This window comes from Molossus molossus, unplaced genomic scaffold (assembly GCF_014108415.1).
Source record: "Molossus molossus isolate mMolMol1 unplaced genomic scaffold, mMolMol1.p scaffold_m16_p_3, whole genome shotgun sequence".
In the NCBI taxonomy this organism is placed as follows: domain Eukaryota; kingdom Metazoa; phylum Chordata; class Mammalia; order Chiroptera; family Molossidae; genus Molossus; species Molossus molossus.
Window position 1 is genome coordinate 94,183,309 of NW_023425366.1, and position 21,291 is coordinate 94,204,599.

A 21,291-nucleotide genomic window follows, 5' to 3' on the forward strand; every position below is an offset into this window, starting at 1 on the left:
ATAAACTTAAAAGTTGTTTTTTTGTTTTTTTTCCCTAACACGAAGATGTAACCCTGGCCGGTTTGGCTCAGCAGTTAGAGCGTCCACCCGCGGACCAAAGAGTCGCAGGTTCGATTCTGGTGAAAGGCACGTACCTCGGTTGCAGATTAAAAAAAACCAAAAATGTAGATGTAGCAGAATTTCTCTTTCTCTCTCTCTCTCTCTTTTTTTTTTTTCTTAGGGAGGGAGGGGGGAAGAGAGAGATAGAAACATCAATAAAAGAGAGACACATATCCAACTGGGGCAGGGACAAACAGCAACCGAGGTACGTGCCCTTAGTGGGAACTGAACCCGGGACTCTCTGGTCCGCAGGCGGACTCTCTCATTGCTGAGCCAAACTGGCCAGGGCAGAATTTCTCTTAAACGCTCTATGCTTACACTGCCCTAAGTATCCTGTGGGGTGATGGACTGTGCTGGAAATCTTCCACTTGCCTCTCCAGGTCCAGTCCGAGCCCTGGTCCACCCTGTTCACGGGTCCAGGAGCCTGCTCTCTTCCCCTGTCCTCTGGCTGGTCCTCGTCTTCTCAACTCCTGCCCGGCAATGTGGGCCAAGGCTGACTGAGGCATGGGTCAGAGGTCACAGCTCCTCTCAAGGTGGCCCTCTGTGCACCATTTTCTCCTTCCAGGTTCCAGCAACTTCTCCCTCCTTTCCTTTGGCCCAGGAGGGGCACGGCCCCAGAGCACAGCACTAGCCCTGCGGCTTCTGCGCATGCTGCCCACACCTTTAGAGACCATCCCTTTGTTAAGCCCTCCTTAAACTGTCCTCATTGGAAAATGCCACCTGTTTGCTAGGACTCTGATTGACAGCAAACAATCTCCATAAAACATATTGACTGATGCAGAATGCTGAAAGCTCAAGATTAATAGCCTATTTTCTTTTTTTATCCTCATCCGAGGACATTTTTTGTTCAGATAGAGTGGGAGGGAGGGAGAGGAAGAGAGAGAGAAACATCAATGTGAAAGGGACACACCGAGTGGCTGCCACCCGCACGACCAACCAGGGCCGGGGACAAACTGCAACCGAGGTGCGTGCCCTTAGCGGGAACCGAACCCGGGTCTCTCTGGACTGCAGGCTGACGCTCTAACCGCTGAGCCAAACTGGCCAGGGCAATAGCCTATTTTCTAGTACTTTTATGCCCAGACAAGTGAGACAAATGCTTACTATGAGGCACTTTGGTTTTCCTTAATCTTTTCATGCAAGGTGTGCATGTTATTCAAATAGGCACTTTAGCCTGGCTGGTGTGGCTCAGTGGACTGAATGTCATCCCACAGACTGAGGTCCTGGTTCAATTTCCGGTCAGACCACATGCCCGGGTTTCGGGCTCGATCCCCAGTAGGGGGTGTGCAGAAGGCAGCTGATCAATGTGTCCTCTCACATTGATGTTTCTATCTCTCTCTTCTCTCTCTTCTATCTCTTCCTCTCTCTAAAGATCAATAAAGACATTTAAAAAACCCCCAAAGCAAATAGGCACTTTAGTGAATATCATATTTAGTTGATGAAATATGAAGGAGTAAACTTTTTTTTTCTTCAATGAAACCAAAGTTGAATCCTTTGGGGAGACTCATTAAAGGCAAATCATCCTTGCCCCAAATTGTGATAGAATGATATGGACGAGATAGTAAATTTAATTAGAAAAAGAGATTATAAAAGTGTGGAAAGTTTGCCCTGACCGGTTTGGCTCAGCGGTTGGAGCATTGGCCCGCGGACCAGAGTCGTGGCTCCCATTCCAGTCTGGGGCACGTACCTCGGTTGCGGTTTGGTCCTCCGCTCTGGTTGGGGTTGTGCAGGAGGCAACCAGTTGATGAGTCTCTCTCACGCTGAAGTTTCTCTCTCTCTCTCTCCCCATCCCACTCTATCTGAAGATAAATGGAAAAAAATCCTCGGGTGAGGATTTAAAACAAAAAAATGTGGAAGGTTTCTATACTGAAACTGCTTAGCAAATGGAAATTTTAGATGCTGCTTACTGGGTATATTTTATGCAAAAAACAGCAATGAGAAACCAGCACAAAGCATTCTCTCTTTATATGCAAATGCACACATCCACACCCACAAGCTCTTTTCTTTTATCAACAAATGAGAAACAAATGTCACTTTTACATCTTAAATTAAAATAGAAAATGTTGAAAGTTTGTAATTTTTATGTTTCCCTGATAGAGCAGACTTTTTGATGAATTGAACAGGTCTGCATCCCACGTGATTAGACCAGTTCTTGGACAACTACGACGACACAAAGAACTACACTTTGAAAGGAGCAGCAGCATTTTAATAACATGTACACCCCAGAGCTCCATAATAAAGATACTCTATGGACAGTAAGGGATAGTAGGAAACAGTAGTTGACAAGCCCCCAGAGGTAGAGATGCCTCGCCTTACCTACACACGAGGTCCCGCTGATGTCTGTGGTGTAGCCCACCTTGCAGAAGCACCGGAATGAGCCCATGGTGTTGATGCATTGACCGTTGGTGCAGAGGTTTGGCATAACCTTACACTCATCAATATCTGTGAGCCAAAACAAAAACAAGGCCAAAAACAAATCGAAGTCAATATATAGATAAAACTGGTTAGAAACCAAGAGAAATTAGGAATTGACATGAGATAACTAACAACCGACACCCATAATAGTGCCGAGTACCTTTTCATTATTTGGGCGAATGGCAACATGGGAGGGATAGAAAAATAATCTGAAGTGATGGGAAGAGATATACAAAGACTGTGTTGAAGCTCTGTTTAAGTTTACTCATTTTGCAGTCTAAGTGTGAATTATTTGGGGGGAATCTAGAAAGCTACCTTTGGAATTTGTGGCAATTTCCCATGGACTGGCTTCAAATCTGCACTTGCATTAGACTCTAAAGAAAGGATTTTATTAGCAAATAATCAGACACAGGGTTGAGAACCTGTGTAGTAATAGAGAGAAATGGTATTTTTTAAGACATTAGTTGGTTGTAAAAAAAAATGAAAACAACTAATTAGGAGAATTGCTGGTTTGTAAATACGTTACAAACAGAATTAAGTTCTGGTGCACACTCAAATAAATAAATACACCACTTTTTACATTTATTTAAGTAAGCATAGTTTGGGGGTTACAAGCATGACCTTTGGGGTCAGACGAATATGGTTCCAACCCTTAAAAAGGGAATGATCTTGGGCCCTGGCCGGTTTGGCTCAGCGGTTAGAGCGTCAACCTGCGGTCCCGAGAGACCCGGGGTTCGGTTCCCGCTAAGGGCATGTGTCTTGGTTGCAGTTTGTCCCTGGCCCTGGTCGGTCTTGCGGGTGGCAGCCACTCGATGTGTCCCTTTCACGTTGATGTTTCTCTCTCTCTCTCTCTTCCTCTCTCTCCCTCCCACTCTACCTGAACAACAACAAAAAAAAAAAGTAAAAAAAAAAAAAGGGAATGATCTTGGGAAAACTACTTGTTACCTTGGCTTGTGATTTAGTTTGCTTGTCTGTTAAATGAGAATAATAAATTCTACCTCTTAGATTTGCTATGAAGATTACATCTTTTAAAGTCTCGAAAGCATTCGCAAAAAGCATATACAAATACACACACACACACACAAATATTTTAACGATTATATCAATTTTTCCACTTTTTCCTTCAAACTAATCTGAATGAATAAAGTTCGCTGTGCTGATAATACACATGGATTTCCTCGACTCCTTACCTCTCCCATCGGTGGTGTACCCTGGGCCATGAGGACATATCTTTTTGTACTGGGCAGTTCCAGGAAGTGGGCAGAGCTCACACTGGTGACCCCAGCCTCGCCCCCCATCGCAGCAGCATTCTGACTTGGTGACAAGATTGCGGCTGCTGGATGCCATCTGACACATGGTCTGCAAGACCTCTGCAAAGCAGAGTCCCTGTCGATTGTCTGAAATGACAGAGTAGGTATCAGTGTCATGGGGCTGACACTTCATCTTGTACTTCAAGTTAAATCAATACTCTCCTTCTTAGCAATAACTTTGAACAAGGTAAACATTCTTCTATATGATCAGCCACACTGTTTAAGACAGTTTAATAATTATAATATGTTGTTGGAGGTTAAGTTCGTAGAGTTTCTATCACCACAGACGATTAAGTTTGACAAAAAGTGAAGCTATATTTTAGAAATAGATTTTTTCCTTCTATTTGTCAGCAACTAAGTGATACTAAACTACCATTCCTGTAGAATCCAAATAAAAGGAAAATGAAATGAAATTATTTCCCTTTAAATAAGCAAACAGATATCAGGATTTGTTTTTGAAAAGCAAATTCTAGACTATGTTATAAATTTCAATCTACTCTCTTGTATTTTCTACACCTAAAAGACTGTTCAAACATTTATACTAAGTGGTTTCTTTCTTTCTTTTTTTTTTTAGCACAAGGAAAGAAATTTTTCTGATGTAGGTAGGCAAAGAAATATTTAATATAGTTGTATGAACCATCCTAGTGAAACCGTTAATAATATAAAGAGAAAAGCACACTCCCTATGTAGGTTATCTTCTTTACATCCAAAAAGGCTGATAGCTAGCAAAGGTCAGGACTGAAGACAACGAAAAACAAAACATATTTTCTTGACTAATAATTTCCTAGGCTTTGAAGCAGATGACATCATCCTGAGAAAAATCTGATGTAGTTGAAACACGCTGTTTTTACACCAAATCAAATGATGAGTAATCTTATTTCCCTTGGTTGGCCTTATGTTTTACTACTCCATACTTTCACACCTGCTCATAATGAACGAAAGCGGCTTATAATATAGGCATTCTCATACAACACAATGTCTGAGATTTATATGTTCCACAAGAAAATATTTTCTAAAACATTTTTCTGTACCATAAAATAAAAGTTAACCTTTATTGCATTTTTAAAATATGACCTTTCCTTGGGTATCATTAATACAGCCGAGCTTACCTCACACCGCAAATATTTTCTTTTGGCATTAAATCATCCCCTGATGTAAGTTTTACTAAAGTCACATTTTCCACAGACTTTAATTAATACTAATTTGGGGAAGACTATTTAAGATGGTTATTTATATGACACGTAGATGAGCAAGCAACGCACACAGATACGTCATTTTCAAAGGTGTGTGTCTTCAGGAAGAGGTGTGCGGACTGCTTAGACTGGGAGGCGTGTTTAGCGGACAAGGGCATATATGCAGAGCTCTTCTGGGATGACATCATAAACAGATGTTTTATTTACCGAGTAAAATATACTCATACATCAACTTACCCAGGCATTCAGTGCCCGAGGAACTCGACTGAAACCCTTCGTTACACTCGCAACGGTAGCTCCCAATAGTGTTCACGCAACGCCCATTTTCACAGATCCCTGGCTTGGTCCTGCATTCGTTTTCATCTTTGGAAAAACAAATCATGTGAACGATGAGCCGATTATAAAATGATCAGTTAAAGTGATCTTCTAATGGATTAGATCGTATTTAAAACTTCTTCACCAAAATACCCGTGTGATGAGAGAAACACTAGTCGTGTGTGAAAACTGATTTGTTTTCAACTTTAACTCATTCTTCCAGGTGGGTTCTTTCTCAGCAAAGTGCTTTTCTCCTGCCCCCTCCTCCCCTGCAGGGAAGGGGTGGTGTTTGATGAAGACTGGAAAATTGGCTTCCAAAGGGGTAGACTTGCCCTGAGACAACAGAAGAGGAGAAGAATCTTGGGGAAGAAGATGCCAGTTTTGTGGTATTAGAGAAACGCTGGAATATAGGGGTGGTAGGTGTTAGGGAAGGGTGGCGAATAGGGTAAAAGAGCAAAATTATTTTGTTGACATTTTCTACATCCTTACTTATTGTGATTATTCAATATTTGGTAAATTTTGCGTTTTTTTTTTTGAAGCTGTGTTGTTAGGAGTGTAAATGAGCTCAAGGCGAAGAAATCTTTTTGATAAATTGCTCCTTTCATATTTATACATTTTACATTTTTAATCTTCCATTTATTGGTATTTATTTTGCACATGCTTTCTTTTTATTAGCGATCTCCTTGAATATGTCATTCCATTCCTTTATTTTCAACCACTCTCACATTTTGACTTGGTACATTTCTTGTAAAAAGCACCAATCTGGATTTTAAAAGAATTTTTAGAGGTACATTTATTGTTAACCAACAACTTCAACTATTTATATCTGTTATGAACACTGGTATTTTTGGATTCTAGCCCTTCACCCCTTTGCATTGTTTTATATTGACCACACCATTGCCCCCTTCGCTCACTATTTCTTAAAGTAGTCTAGTTTTCTAGGCCAACTCATGTTTGGGAGTTGCAATCTTCCTTCTGTTCCTCTAGTGGTAACCATGAAACAGCTTCGATACATACTCTTCACAGATACTTTTCATCCATTATCTGTTTAGGAAACTTCTGGCGATTCCAAGCCCCTTCGCATGAGCTCACTTCTTGCTGCTCTCTCCCTGTGGTACCTGCCAGGTGGCTGTGATCTAGAAATTCTGGTTTCTTCTACTTTGTATGCATCATAAGCATCTATTTTAAGCAAATAATAAGGTTTACTGGTTTCTTGGCTCGCCATAGCTTCATGTATACTACTGCTTCCTCCAGAATTAATGTTTTAAAAAATGTATTAGAGTATGTAGTTTGGTCATCATTTCAGAGAAGATTCACAGGTGGTAAATGTTCTAAAACACACTTCTGACAATTTCTTATTTCGTTTGTTTTCTCACTTGGACTGAGTATAGAATTTCAGTTCAAAAGTATTTTGTCCTTGGAATGTTTTTAAAGTATTGTTCCATTGTTTCCTTTTACCCAGTTTTACTGTTCATGTGTAGGAAATCTGGTTTTTCTCTCCTTCTGGAGAAAAATGGATTTATGCTTTAAGGGTTTACATTTTGCTCTTAGTGCTCTGAAATTCATCATGATGTGTGATGGTGTAGCTATTTTTTCCCTTTTAGGAAAAAAATTACAGAAAACTTAAAAGTATATGCAAAAGTACTGAGCTAAGTTATGGGTTTAAATAATTGCATAGTATCTTGTTATTTCTAGAATTTGAGGGTTCAAGGTCTGACTTCTTGATTTAATACCATCCCTCATTCACTTTTATTTTGATTTGTATTTTAGTTGTTTGAATTATTTTTTTCAAGAAAGCTCTTGTTGGATATACTGCCTGAGTTCTTCCATGTTTGATCATGTATAATATAGTTTTTATAGTTGAAATGTAACTAGAGGTGTCTCAAATATTAGATTACTTTTGTGTTGCTACCACTGGCATTGAGAATTACTCAGAGAACTTGAAAAGAAGTGTACATTGATTTTTTTTCTACCTTGTAGGTAATTTCTTTTTCTGCCTGGTTACCTACAGCCAGCAAAATTCATCTGCCCCCTTTTGTTTGTTTGTTTCTTTTTCTTTTCTTTTCTTTTTTTTTTTTGCTGTTGAAATTTGTAAATCCATGAGGGTCTATCTTGGTGTGTGTGATATTGTGCTACCCATGAAATTTTGATGTTCAGCACTCCACTGTCTATGCTTTGGCAATTTTAGGGTTGCCAATGACTGGCCACGTCACTGTCCATTACTCTGGTCTATACCCACTTCCTTCTGCCCACGGTTCCCAATGCAGCAGGACAGATGAGAGAAAACACACAAGCAGGACAGGTCTCACTTCGACCCAAGGCTCGAGTCTCAGGCGGCACTAGTACTCCCTTGACAGCCCCACTATACTTTCCAGCACGTCTACACCCCCATTATTTAATGACTACCACGGACTGAGAACTCATCATCCCCATGATGAACCACCTGTCCGCGCCCTCACTTTAAATCTCCTGTTCTTTTCCGTTCTTTCTTTTTTTCAAATCCTCACCCAAGGATATTCTTCCACTGATTTTCAGATAAAGAGGGAGAGAGGGAGGGAGAGAGAGGAACATCGATTCTAGAGAGACACACCAATTGGCCGCCTCCTGCATGACCCCTACCAGGGCTGGGGATCAAACCACAAGGTGCTCTTGACCAGAATCGAACCTGTGGCTCTTTGATCTATGACCTGACACTTTTAACCATTGAGCCAAATGGGCCAGGGCTTCTGTTCTTTTTCAACAGCTGAAGTATCTCTGGTTTTTCTCAAAGGTCAAGTTCTTGAACTTGTAACTCTGGACTACCTTCCAGACTTCACAATTCTCTGTTTTTAATAAATCCTTCCCTCAGCATGATTAAAAAAGAAAAAAAAAATCAATCATTCTCAATAACCTATTATCCCTTCAGTTACTGCCACATTTTTGTTCCCCTAAAGCAAAATTTATTTATTTTTCCTGTTCAATTCTCCAACTCCCATTTTATTTTACTCCAGCTTTACTGCGGTATGATTGACAAATGACACTGTGAGATAATTAAAGAACAACATGATACATAAACCTTGTGAAAGGATCCCGCCATCGAGTTAACTGACTCACGTATTTAATTAAGTTCTATTCTCTTAGCACATTTTAATTCTATACAGTGTTACCAACTATAATCACCATGTTATATATTAGACACTCAGACCTTATTCATTGTATAAATGCAAATTTGATACCCTTTCACCAACTTGTCCCTATTTCCCCAACCCCTGTCCCCAGGAAACCACTTTTTCATTGTTTCTGTTAGTTCAACTCTTTTTCTTTTTCTTTTCTTTTGTGAAGAGTCCACAATGTAAGTGGTACCATGCAGTATTTGTCTTTACCTGAATGGTGTCACTTAGCATAATGCCCTCCAGGGTCATCCACGTTGCTGCAAATGACAGGATTTCCTTATTTTTAAAGGCTGAATAATATTTCATTATATAATGTGTATATTTATATCATATACATGTATGTATATATATTTTTCATCCAGACACTTAATATGTTTCCATACCTTGACTATTATAAATAATCCATAATATGAACACAAAAATAGATACTTTTTTGAGATAATGGTTTTGTTTCCATTGGATATATGCCCAGAAGTGGAACTGCTAGATCATATGGTAGTCCTATTTTTCATTTTTGGAGGAACATACATAGTGGCTGCACCCATTTACATTCCCACCAACAGTGTACACGGTTCCCTTTTCTCTACAACCTTGTCAACACTTGTTATCTCCTATCTTTTTTATAACAGCCATCCTAACAGGTAAAAGGTAACATCTCATTATAGTTGGCCCTCGTTCATTGCAGTTAATCGGATCCAGACTCTACTGTGATGAATGAATTTCTGCGAAGTAGTACTCTTTATTTATACACAGTCATCCCTCGCCTCTTTGTGCTTCGACTGTTGTGGCTTCCCTCTATTGTGGTTTATCAACTATTTGAGGGATGACTGTGTGGACTTTTTCCCCCACTTATTTTATGATTAGTGCCATTGAACACCTTTTCATGGACCTGTTCACCACTGTATGTTTTCTTTGGAAAAATGTCTATTCAGGTCCTTTGCCCATTTAAAAATCCCATTACTACTGCTACTGCTACTGCTACTGCTGCTGCTACTGCTGCTGCTGCTGCTGCTGCTACTTGTTATTGAGTTGCATGCGATCCTTGTATATTTTGGATATTAACCTCTTACCAGTTCCGTGGTTTGCAAATATTCTCTATCATTTCATAGGTTGCCTTTATTTTACTGATGGTTTTCTTTTCTGGGCAGAAGCTTTTTAGTTTGATACAGTCCTATTTATTTATTTGTGCTTTTTTTTTTTTTTTTTTTGGTGTTAAAAAGAAAATCATCTCAAGACCAACACAAAGGAGCTTAATCCCTATGTTTTATTCTAGGAGTTTTATAGCTTTAGGTTTTATCTTCTAGTATGTAATCCATTTTGAGTTGATTTTTGTGCATGGTGTGAGAGAGTGGTCCAGTTTCATTCCACTGGCTGTCCAGTTTTTCCAGCACTACTTATTGAAGAGACTATGTTTCCCTACAGTATATTCTTGGCTCCTGTGTAAAAAATTAATTGACCATACACCTGGGTTCATTTCTGGGATTGCTACTCCCACCAAAATTGATCTCTGTGTCTGTTTTTATGCTGATACCATAATATTTTGATAACAATTGCTGTAATATAGTTTGAAAGCAGGAAGCATCATGCCTCCCGCTTTGCTGTTCTTTCTCATGATTCCACTGGCTGTACGGGGTCTGTTGTGGTCCCACACACATTTCTTGAAAGAATTATCTATGGTTGTCATGTCCACTTCCCAATTCTGAATCTTTTCGTAACCCATGTGCTCTACCCTGACATGGAAACTATTCCTGTACCTTAGTCTACGTCTCAGCAGTGTTATACACAAGTGACTACTCCCTAAGTGTTTGAACAATCTATTCGTGTATCTCTCATGGCTCCACAGTGACCAGGAGAACTTCTTATCTTGCTGGCTACTTATTTTTAGTCTTCTAAATACTTCTAAATATTTCTAGTCTTCTAAATAGTCTTAATAACTCGAAACATCGTGGTACCCAGAGCTCAGTCACATTTTCTTCTACTCTCTCTGTTCTTTCTCTGTGTTCTCATCCAATCCTACAGTTTTTTAAAACATGACCTACTGGCTCGCAGTTTATAGCTGTGGCCTACTTGACGTTACCCCTGGAGAGCTGCCACGTATCTGACACTGAACAGTCACAACTGAACTTCATTTTCCTGTGCCCGTAATCACATCTGTTTCTTCCAGTCTTTTCCTTATTAGTTAATAGTAGCTTCGTATAATCAATTATTCCAGTGAAAGTCCTAGGACTCATTTTTTTATACCTCTTCCTTCAGCCACCATATCCAATCAATCCATCGGCTTAGTTCTGTTGAGTATCTCCAAAGCATATTCTGAATCTGTCCATTTCACCACATTTCTACCCCGCCGGGGCTTTTATCTTAGCTTCCTTTGCCTCTCATCTGGGTGATTAAAACAGTCACCGAAATGAATCCTGCTTCTGCTCCTGCACCCTCCCATGCATCATCTACAAGGCAACCAGAGGTCTTGTAAAATGTAAATTAGAGATTAACAACAACTAGCACTCAATTGAAATTTTACTATATTTCAAGCACCATTCTAAGAATTTTACAGAAATTCCCTGATTGAATGCTCCCAATAATGCCCCAAAGCAAGTGATCTCATCATTCCTACTTGTTTATAGATGAGAAATCTGAGGCACATGGGGAAGCCGACTTGCCCTTGGTCACAGAGCTCAAGGACATGAAACTAGATTTCTCATATTCACCATCCATCTTCAGGGCACACACTCCGAGTCACTGCCACAATGCCCTTGGCATACAAACAACTCATCACCTTGCCTGCCATGCCCGTCCCTACCTCTGGACTTCACCTCACGCCACTCTCCTGGCACATCGGCTACACTGGCTTTCCTTCCTGCCTGAGGAGTCTTGGCTCTGGCTGTTTCCTTATTTTTCCTTTCTAGTTCCCAGTTCAGAGGTCACCTCATAAGAGAAGCCTTCCTTGAAAGTGTATTCTAAAGTAGTTCCCACTCAATCACTAAGTCTTATTTTCTTAAGAAGATTTACCACTATATGAAACTGTCATGTTGATTATTTTTTTGTTTGTTGAGTGCTTCTCCCCGACTAGAACATAAACCACTTGAGCGTGGGGATGGGGTAGGGGAGGGGAAACTTGTCCTTCCAGTTCATTATGATACCCCCAGAACCACAAACACAGCAGATGCTCAGTAAATAAGTAGATAAATGAACGACTGCTCGCAACAGTTTTCCATGGAGCAGTGGGCTCCTCTGATAGGCGGATTTAAACATTTTCTACAAGAATTTCTTCTACAGCCCTGGCCAGTTTGGCTCAGCGGTTAGAGCGTCGGCCTGCGGTCCAGAGAGACCCGAGTTCAGTTTCTGCTTAGGGGTGTGTACCTCGGTTGCAGTTTGTCCCCAGCCCTGGTTGGGTCGTGAGGTTGGCAGCCACTCGATGTGTCCCTTTCAGGTCGATGTTTTTCTCTCTCTCTCTCCCTCCCACTCTATCTGAACAAAAAATAGAAAAATGTCCTTGGGTGAGGATAAAAAAAAAAAAAGAATTTCTTCTACAAATACTCAAATATATCTAAGTATTTTTTCCCTGTTTCATTGTTCAGGTTTCTTTTTTCCCCCAGGGACTTCATTTATGCGTATGTTGACTTTGTCTTCTGCCTCTGTCATCTTCTTATTAATCACTTCCAAATCCACACTACCGATGTGTTGTCATCCCTCCTAATGTGATGTTAATCTCTGTGGTCGCTTTCTTTCTTTCCTAAACTCTGCTAGACCATTATCTCTTGACATTACTTTATCTTCTTTTTCAATCTCTTCTTTGATTTGAATTTTATTGATCTCTCTTAGAGTTACTGTACTAAAACTATTTTTCTTAACTCTTCCTCTTCTGTTTTCTGAGGCATCGAAGTCTAATCCTTGCTTATTTTCCTCTTCTGCCACCCCACCCTTGGTATGTATACATTGGTTCCAGTCTTGTGTAATTATTTGTCTCTGAACAATATTCTCCAGTTTAGCTATTTGCTTAAAAACAGTGTCAGAGAAGATCAGCAGGGCCGAACTGGGCATAACCCCACAGTTTCAATGCAGGTTTGTTGTATGAACACACTTCACCAAATCTGTTATGCTCTCTCCATCCTTGGGGCAAGTACACTCAAGCTTTCAGGTAACTTAGGAGGTGAGTGGGGCTCTAAAAAAAGTTAAGTCTTACGGTGTCACTGTGATTTCTCTCTCTCTTCGGCGTCTGCTGACACTGCAGTACGGAACTGGGCTGCTACAGAAATAGCCCTGCCTCTCTCGGCCACCTGGGTCCTTTATCTTCTAATCGAAGATTGCGGGATGAACTTTTAAAATTGGGGCAGTTACTTTCAGAGATATCTGTGTTCTGCCAAAGCCTAAGGAAAAATACGCTGCTGGACATCTGTGTTTTTGTTGGAAATTTTGTATTATTTCAAGGATATTTCTCAGGCTGTAGTTGTGACCACTTCTTCATTTAATCTAAAACAGTTGTCTCCCTCCCGTCATCGCTCCCAAATCCTCACGGGATGGGAGTGAAGTAACACGTATTTATTCTATCACCTTCAAAATGAAGCCTTCTCCTCAATTACATTTATATAACATCAATGAATCCCCCAAAATATTCTGTTGACATTTATTGAGGTATAATTTAGATGCTATAAAATTTGCGTGTTTTAAGCATGCAACTCAGTGATTTTTAGTAAATTCCAGTGCTGTGCAATTATTGCAGCTAGTTTTAGAACGTTCCTGTCTCCCATTTACATCCACTCTCTATTCCAACTCTCACACCAGGCAATCAGTAATCGATTCATTTCAGAGAAATCTTAATTTGTCCCCCCCCCCATATAAAAAATTATTAGTAATCTTCAAATGTTCCTCCAAAATATCCACATTTTTCTAGGCCCTGGAGGTTAGGAGGGAGCAGCAGTTTCTAAATTAATGGAGGGGAGCCACCTGTGCTCCCCGGTGACAACACTTTGAGGAGGAAGTGCTGAGATAACAGATACAGTGGCCGTGACCAGCTTATGTGGCATGAGACTTTGGCTTGCACTGGAAAATCGGAGCATTTTAAACTCTTGAAGTCATCTTAGAGACATAGCCGTACCTCCTCACTTTATAGGTGAATTAACTGCAGTTCAAATATGCTAAAAAATATGACCAAAGTCACAGAGGTATCTAGCCTGTAATAGGGTTCTGGAGATTATCTGCCTCCACTCTCCTCATTCATGGAATGATGAGAGAGGAGAGAGAGAGAGAGAGAGAGAGAGAGAGAGAGAGAACATGAGCATGATTGTTTCAAGGACTTTCCTATACTTCTGGTGTCTTAGATTTATAGGACACAGAGTTATGAAAAACAAGAGGGCATCTGTTCCAGGACAGCCATAACTGCCACTGTGTTATCCAGAACCTCTTTTACTGGCATGGACCATGGGATGGCGGAAGCCTAGTACAGCCTTGAAACAGCTGGGAAAACCGTTGGCTTGCACTTAGCACGGCCTGGGAACACTGCCACAAATGCGCCTCGGAGCAGGAGCGGTGAATAAGCGCCATCGTCCCCTAACGCCTCACCTGCGCAGCCTTCTCCGTCGGGCCTTCGGGCCATCCCGGGCGGGCAGATGCACACGAAGGTGCCGATCAGGTTCTTGCACATCATGCCTCTGGACTCACAGTCATGGAGCCCTTCGGCACATTCATCCAGGTCTACAAAACATTTGTAAAGATACGAAGTTCTCAGAAACAGACTACCGTTTAGTACTTCTAAGCCACACTTTTGCTTTTGGGAGTCTGGAAATGCAATCAGACGTGTGACAGAGGAAGGAGGAGCCGTGTTGGCTGTTCTAGATTTAAAATTTTCAGCACTGGTCCTAATGGTAAGAAGTCCAGGAAAGGGCAATCTTTGCTTTAATAAGAGCCCAAGAGTGTGATAGCTGGTGAGCCCCTCAACCCATCTCATCTCTGACTTGATTAAACAGACCACCAAGTAAGTGTCTTGTTATCTAGGTATGGAAACCTACCAGCAAAATGCTGTCATGAACATTTCCGTAATGCTCTGGAAGAAGAGAGCTGAGAAGTATAAAATCCTTACAGTATATCCCCAGCAAGGCAAGTAAAGTTCTAAGCGCTCCCTCGCCTGTGGCCTTACCTTTGCACATCTTCTGGTCTTCCCTGAGGGCGTAGCCGATCGGGCATGTGCATTCGTAGGACCCGAAGGTGTTCATGCAGCGGAAAGCACACAGCAGAGGGTTCTGGGCACATTCATTGATATCTGACAAAGAAACAGACAGCCATGTGCTTAGCCTAGGGTTCTAATTATTTGTTAAAACAAACAAGGACGTATTTATTTGGCGGTTATACAGAGAGCAATTGGAGAGATAACCTAACTTCCGCTTTTGGTAGGAGAACTGGATACCTAAGAAGCTCATACTCCAACAAATAACAATGATAAACTCCAAAAAATAAACTATCGAAAGTAGTTTTTAGTGATAAGTTGAAATTCAGCAAACAATTAGCAAGGAGTAAGTTCCCAATTTACTCAATCCCGGCAGGGACAGCACCTGGGAGCTAAATCTTTAACAGAAACTTCCTCAGCTTCTGTAGAAGGAGCTTTAGGGCAACCAAGGCTGCTGAAGAATGTGGGCAAACCCCAGACAGGAGAGGGTCAGAGACGGAAATATATATGTGTGTGTGTGTGTGTGTGTGTGTGTGTATATATATACATATATATATATTTGTTAATCCTCACCCGAGGATATTTTTTCATTGATTTTTAGAGAGAGTGGGAGAAAAGGAGGGAGGGAGAGAGAAACATCAATGTGAAAGACACATACTGATTGGTTGCCTCCTGCATGATCCCAACTGGGGCCCTGGCCAGTTTGGCTCAGCGGTAGAGCGTCGGCCTGCGGTCCAGAGAGACCCGGGTTCGGTTCCCGCTAAGGGCATGTACCTCGGTTGCAGTTTGTCCCCGGCCCTGGTTGGTCGTGCGGGTGGCAGCCACTCGATGTGTCCCTTTCACGTCGATGTTTCTCTCTCTCTCTTCCTCTCTCTCTCTCTCCCTCCCCACTCTATCTGAACAAAAAATAGAAAAATGTCCTCGGGTGAGGATTTAAAAAAAAAAAAAGATCCCAACTGGGGCCAGGTATTGGACATGCAACCCAGGTACGTGCCCTTGACCAGGAATCAAACCTGAGACCCTTCGGTCTGCAGGCTGATGCTCTAACCACTGAGATAAACCAGTCAGGGCTAAGCATTTCTTTTTTTTTTTTTGCATAAAACCAGCCCAAGCAGCTGACTTAATCATGCCGGTGTGGGGAAAGTCAAAGAGCCTAGCCACTAAGGTTTAAAGAACAGAACTGAAATCTGAACCACTGTCTTCCACAGACCTGTCAGTCAGCTTTCATTTTCATTCAAGTGAACCACCTGCTAAGACAAGAGCATCCACATTCTTAGAAGTAATATAACTGACTCCAGAAGGTATCACTCACAATGCCCAGGGTATAATCCAAAATTAACCAACATAAGGAGGAGCCAGGAAAATCTGATCCAATCTCAAGGGAAAAGGCAATCAGTGATGCCAGCTCAGAGATGACCCAGATGCCGGAATTACCAGACCAGGGCATCGAAGCAGCTACCGCAACTGTGCTCACTGAAGTCAAGGAAAATGTATTTGTGATGAATATAATCATCGAAGGGCTATCAGAATAACAAATAAAAGCCTAGACATTAAAAATCCCTTCCTAGATCAGGAAGAAATGATAACAAAGTAATTACTTGCCTTCACAATTCATCATGGGCCCTGGCTCAAAGCCTTCATTGCAATTGCATTCAAAACTCCCAATAACATTGGTGCATGTACCGTTTCCACATGGATTACCGATTGAACATTCGTCGGTATCTGAAAAAGAATTAGAAAGTGCCATAAAATTCGGAGGCGTTTTAGTAACTGAAGCACACCCATGAATGTTCACCTGGCTTTCATGCATTTCCAGGAGCTGTGTAGGGCATACCTGACTCTTGCACCCCATCGCCCCCATCCCCTAGCGGGCCAGCCTTTGTGACATGCAGAGGACCCTGAAGGATCAAGTGCAAATGCTCTGAGCCCCTAGACAGCCATGCCTGCCCTCAAACTCACAATCCCAGCGAGGAATGTGGTCTGCTGCAAGAGCAGGCCTGGAAAGTCATAAAGTAAATGGATCTCTTTCCCAGTTAGTGGTTTTGGCAACTGAAAATCTTTAGACACATCAGAGTTTGTATATTTTGGTTGAAGGCAGAGGGTGGGCAACCCTCTCCACCTTCACATAAACGAGGCCTACTGGAAAATGTAAGATGGGAGAAGAAAGAGCAGTTACTAGCTACTTATCTTGGCTTTGCAAATCCCACCACCACCCAGGGTGCTGGAGAGACCTTTTGCTGAGTACGAGACAGAAAGTAGAACTTCAAGCAACGAAGAGTCAACACTCACCCACACAGCGCACTCCAGTGTAATCAAGGTTGTAACCCATCGGGCATTCACAGCGAAAAGACCCGTCTGTGTTGATACACTGACCATTTGAACAAATGCCTGGGCTCTCAAGACATTCATTGACATCTAAAACACAGAATTGCCCATGAAATTCCTCTTATAAAAAGATATGCTGGATCTGTGCATACCTATTCAAAAGACTTAAAATTTCTAAAAAAAAAAAGTTTCTTCTACCAGAAATATATATTTCATATACCACAACACAGTTTTATGATAAGTGTAATGCATGTGATGTATAATAAACACTGTATATGGACACTAAATATAATATATTAGATATCACACAGCAAAATTAGCATGATTTATAAAATAAAATACAATAATATATTCACATAAAAGAAGACTACAGGAGTGAAATATATCCAACCACACCTTCTCGAGTATCATGAAGACTAGGAACAGTCCCATGGCCATAAGGACACAAATCCTGGAATGCAACTGCAAAGAAAAAAAATATATACAAATTCCCATCATCCAAGTCTTAACTATCAGAGAACTTAAAAACTGACAAACAATATATGTGCAATTAGACTTATTTTTTCCTCTACAAAGCTTTTTTTAGCAAGAGCCTCTTATTTTTATGATTTATTTCAAAAGCAGCACTGAGCTTAGGTAGTGAAGGTCACCCGAGCTTGCCCAGCTCCTTCGGGGGTGCTGCCTACTGCAGGCTACTGGTTCTCTCGTTTGCTTGCTTATCACTGAGCAGCTGAAGAGCCCTCTCTGCCCATCACACACAGATGCTACTTCAGACCCGGAGGCGGAGCCACTTCTGAGCTTCAGGGGAACTAACCTACAGTTCAGCTGTGCTAACAAGACCTGGGGCCCTTGGTTGCTTCCATAAATGGCCACTGTGCTGACTCAGCTTCTCGTTTAAGGCCCTGAGCGCCCCGGCCTGTAATGCAACACCCACACGGGACTCCTGCGGCAATCTGGAATATACTTTTATCGCCTCCTTGAACCTCTCTCATTTTCTTGAAAGCAAATAGTACTAACCTTGGCGGGGGGGGGGGGGGTATGGAGAATGAAATAATAGGGTAACTACCTGTGCTCACACATGTCGAATACAGATGTTCACAGAAGTCCCTCAGATTAGGAGGCTCACTGAACCATTCAAGTTTACATGTGAGGTGGTAATTTCACCTTCAAAATAGTCTTAAATGATGTGGTCAGACCTACTTCTAACCACAATTCCCAAACCAGTGCAGAGTGGTGCTTCAGGTGGTTGCTCTCACCTTCATCATCTTTGGGACACAGCTCACAGGGGTCCCCCCAGCCTTCTCCTGGCATCTTGCTACAGCAGCACTTTGCCTTTGTGGTGTTGAAAGCTTTGGGTACAGAACACTTCCCATTTTCAAAGTTTGTGAAGCAGAAGCTCTGGCGAGTATCTGTTCAAGAAAGCAAAGTCACAGCCCTCCTTACCGGTCATTGAAAACGATGGAATAATCGGAACAGAACTCTCTTTCTGACAGAACATTTCTCATGGGCTGAACGTATGCAGACTAGATGAGCAGTTCAAAGACAGGTCTGGAAATCCTCAATGGCTGATTTAATTTGCCAAGTTTAGTTGACTTGTCTATAAAATGTTATTTAATTATTTGAAATAATTAAAATATTTTTATAATGTGCTTGAAATTTTTGAGAAATTATGCTCAATACTGAAATGATTTCCAGATCTCCTTTTCTACCATTACACTGTTGTCAGAAAAAACAATGCAGAAGGGAGTCGAGGCAGGGGGTACAATGGGGGACATCTGTAATACTGTCAACAATAAATAAAGAAAAAAAAAGCAATGTAGGTAACTTTCAATTAGTTAAATCACATCAAAACCAATTCACATATGAACCTACAAACAAATATATGTCAACAACAAAATTAAAGAGTGAGACAAGACTATTTTTAGCATGAAATTTAAAAAATACATAGAAACAGGGCCAATAATTCAAAGTACCTTAAAATTTGCCCAGGGCATATACTTTTGAGACCTACATTTTAAACTTACAGATGTTGTATTAGCCATAGACATGTACTTTGTAGTGACAAATATCAGTATGATGGTTTACTGTCTAACTTTGAAGTTTGTAAGGGTGAATTATGATGGAGAAGTCATTTCCAAGCTTACCGAAACATCTCCGTCCATTATCAGACAACACAAAGCCAGGGGGGCAGATGCATTGGAAGCCCCCAGGAGTATTGGTGCAGGAACCAAACAGACAGATGTTGGGATCTTCATCACATTCATTTATATCTGCAGAACAGCAAAATTTATTAATTTAATCAAATCAGTATACTGCTAAATAATTCAAAGTAATTTGTTCATACTACAATAGTACACTAGCCATTGGATATTTAATATGAAACAAGATTATGTTATGTGAATGTTTTACTCACTCTTTAAAAGTAAAGTATTATTGCTTAAAAGTCAAAGATTATATTCAGTTTCAACCAACCACATGCCCCAGACTCCCAAGTCGATCCCCAGATCCCTGCACTTATCCCTAGGGGTGTATGCACGTCTACCTGCCTCCCTGACGTGACCAGTTCAATCGATGTCTTACAAGCGTTGCAAGCTCAACTGGTCCCCTTCTCTGATGTTCCTCTCAGCAACCTAAACTGGGATCCCTGAGTCACCTTTATTCTCCACCCTGACCTTTTTCTTCTTCTTTTTCAATCCTCATCCAAGGATATGTTTTCATTGATTTTAGAGTGAGAGGAAGGGAGAGAGAGATAGAAAGAAAGAGAGAGAGAAACACTGATCGGTTGCCTCCTGTACTGTACACACTCCAACCCAACTGGGAATCGAACCCACAACCTGGGTATGTGCCCTGACCAGGGATCGAACCTGAAACCTTTCAGTGTATGAGAAGACACTCCAACCAACTGAGCCACACCTGCCAGGACTACCCTGACCTTTTAACCTCCACATGCAAGCACCATCTGGCCTATCAATTCTACCTCCTCTGTACATTCAAACCCAACATCATTTGCCACGGAGGTTACCATATTATCTCCTAATTGATGAAACATCTCCCTTTCCTCTCTTCTCTTCACATTGCCACCAGGGCTGTCTTTCTAAAACACACATCTATTTGAAAATCTGTGCCTATGGAATGAGGACTCGGGATTGTTTTGAGAATATTATCATTCCCACCTCACCCCAGAACGATTCCTTAAAATAAGGGCTCCTTACCGGTGATGTTTGGCGCTTTTTCACTGGAGGTGCACATTTAAGGGGCTATTTTAACTAAATGAAGAAACATTACACAATACCAGGCACACGAGAATGCAAGCTCCTCGAGGACATGACCTGTCTGTCTGTCTGAATCACTCACAGCCATTCTGGCATGGGGTCTGGCACATACTATGTTCTCAATTTATATGTGCAGACTGTTCATGAGGGAGTTATAGCCCATCCTTTCTTTTTTTTAATTTAATTTTATTTTATTTTTCCTTTTTTTGTACAGATAGAGTAGGAGGGAGAGAGAGGAAGGGAGAGAGAGAGAGAAACATCGACGTGAAGGGACACATCGAGTGTCTGCCACCCGCACGACCAACCAGGGCCGGGGACAAACTGCAACCGAAGTACGTGCCCTTAGCGGGAACCAAACCCGGGTCTCTCCGGACCGCAGGTCGACGCTCTAACCGCTGAGCAAAACTGGCCAGGGTATAGCCCATCCTTTCTAAAAAACCCTGCCATGCTTCACACTGCCTGGAGGACTAAGTTCCATCCTCTGAACCGGCCATCGACGCCCCTTACCACACCTGCGTTAACTGTGTCTGCAAATGGCCTCCTCTGTTCTGCTCCTTTCTCTGGTTAGTAAATTCCTATCCAATATTTACGAGCCACCTCGAATGTCACCAATCTATGTGACGAGCTTCCCTGACATGGCACCTGTCACCACGACCACTCTGCTCCACATCCCAGACATACTTCCAGTATAGTGTCTCGCACCCTGGATTGTAAGAATATCTTTATAAAGCAGGTTTACTTACAAAATATGTCTTTTCTGTTAGGCAGCAAGTTAGCTGAAGGCAAGGCCTCTGTTCCAGCACCTGAAAGGTGCTGTGTTCACTGTAATGTCCACCGTATGTTGGAATGGATTCTGTGTGTGTGTGTGGACGTGTGTACACGTAAGCGTGTGTGTGTGTGTGTGTGTTTGTATAGTCATGTTGGGAAGCATTGCATCTGGGAAAAAATGGTAGAAGAGTTTCTAGTCTGAAGAAAATATTCTTACAGTGAAGTTAACTAAAAAAAATTTTCAGAGAGGCAAAATAGTGGCATTGTTAAGAATGGATAAAAGAAAGA

The 21,291-nt window shown here is 41.5% G+C and overlaps 1 protein-coding gene across 1 annotated transcript in view; it reads right to left on the minus strand.

Annotated features, from left to right (window-relative positions):
• The window catches only part of FBN2 (fibrillin 2), a 262,104-nt gene that overhangs the window by 16,186 nt on the left and 224,627 nt on the right, over window positions 1–21,291 (minus strand). Inside the window, exons 49-58 of the mRNA XM_036279132.1 lie at window positions 19,108–19,233; window positions 18,220–18,372; window positions 17,360–17,425; window positions 16,928–17,053; window positions 16,241–16,360; window positions 14,612–14,734; window positions 14,038–14,169; window positions 5,252–5,377; window positions 3,702–3,908; window positions 2,413–2,538 (exon numbers count right to left, since the gene is read on the minus strand). Coding sequence (XP_036135025.1) covers window positions 2,413–2,538; window positions 3,702–3,908; window positions 5,252–5,377; window positions 14,038–14,169; window positions 14,612–14,734; window positions 16,241–16,360; window positions 16,928–17,053; window positions 17,360–17,425; window positions 18,220–18,372; window positions 19,108–19,233 — 1,305 coding nt within the window. The remainder of the gene's footprint in view (window positions 1–2,412; window positions 2,539–3,701; window positions 3,909–5,251; window positions 5,378–14,037; window positions 14,170–14,611; window positions 14,735–16,240; window positions 16,361–16,927; window positions 17,054–17,359; window positions 17,426–18,219; window positions 18,373–19,107; window positions 19,234–21,291) is intronic.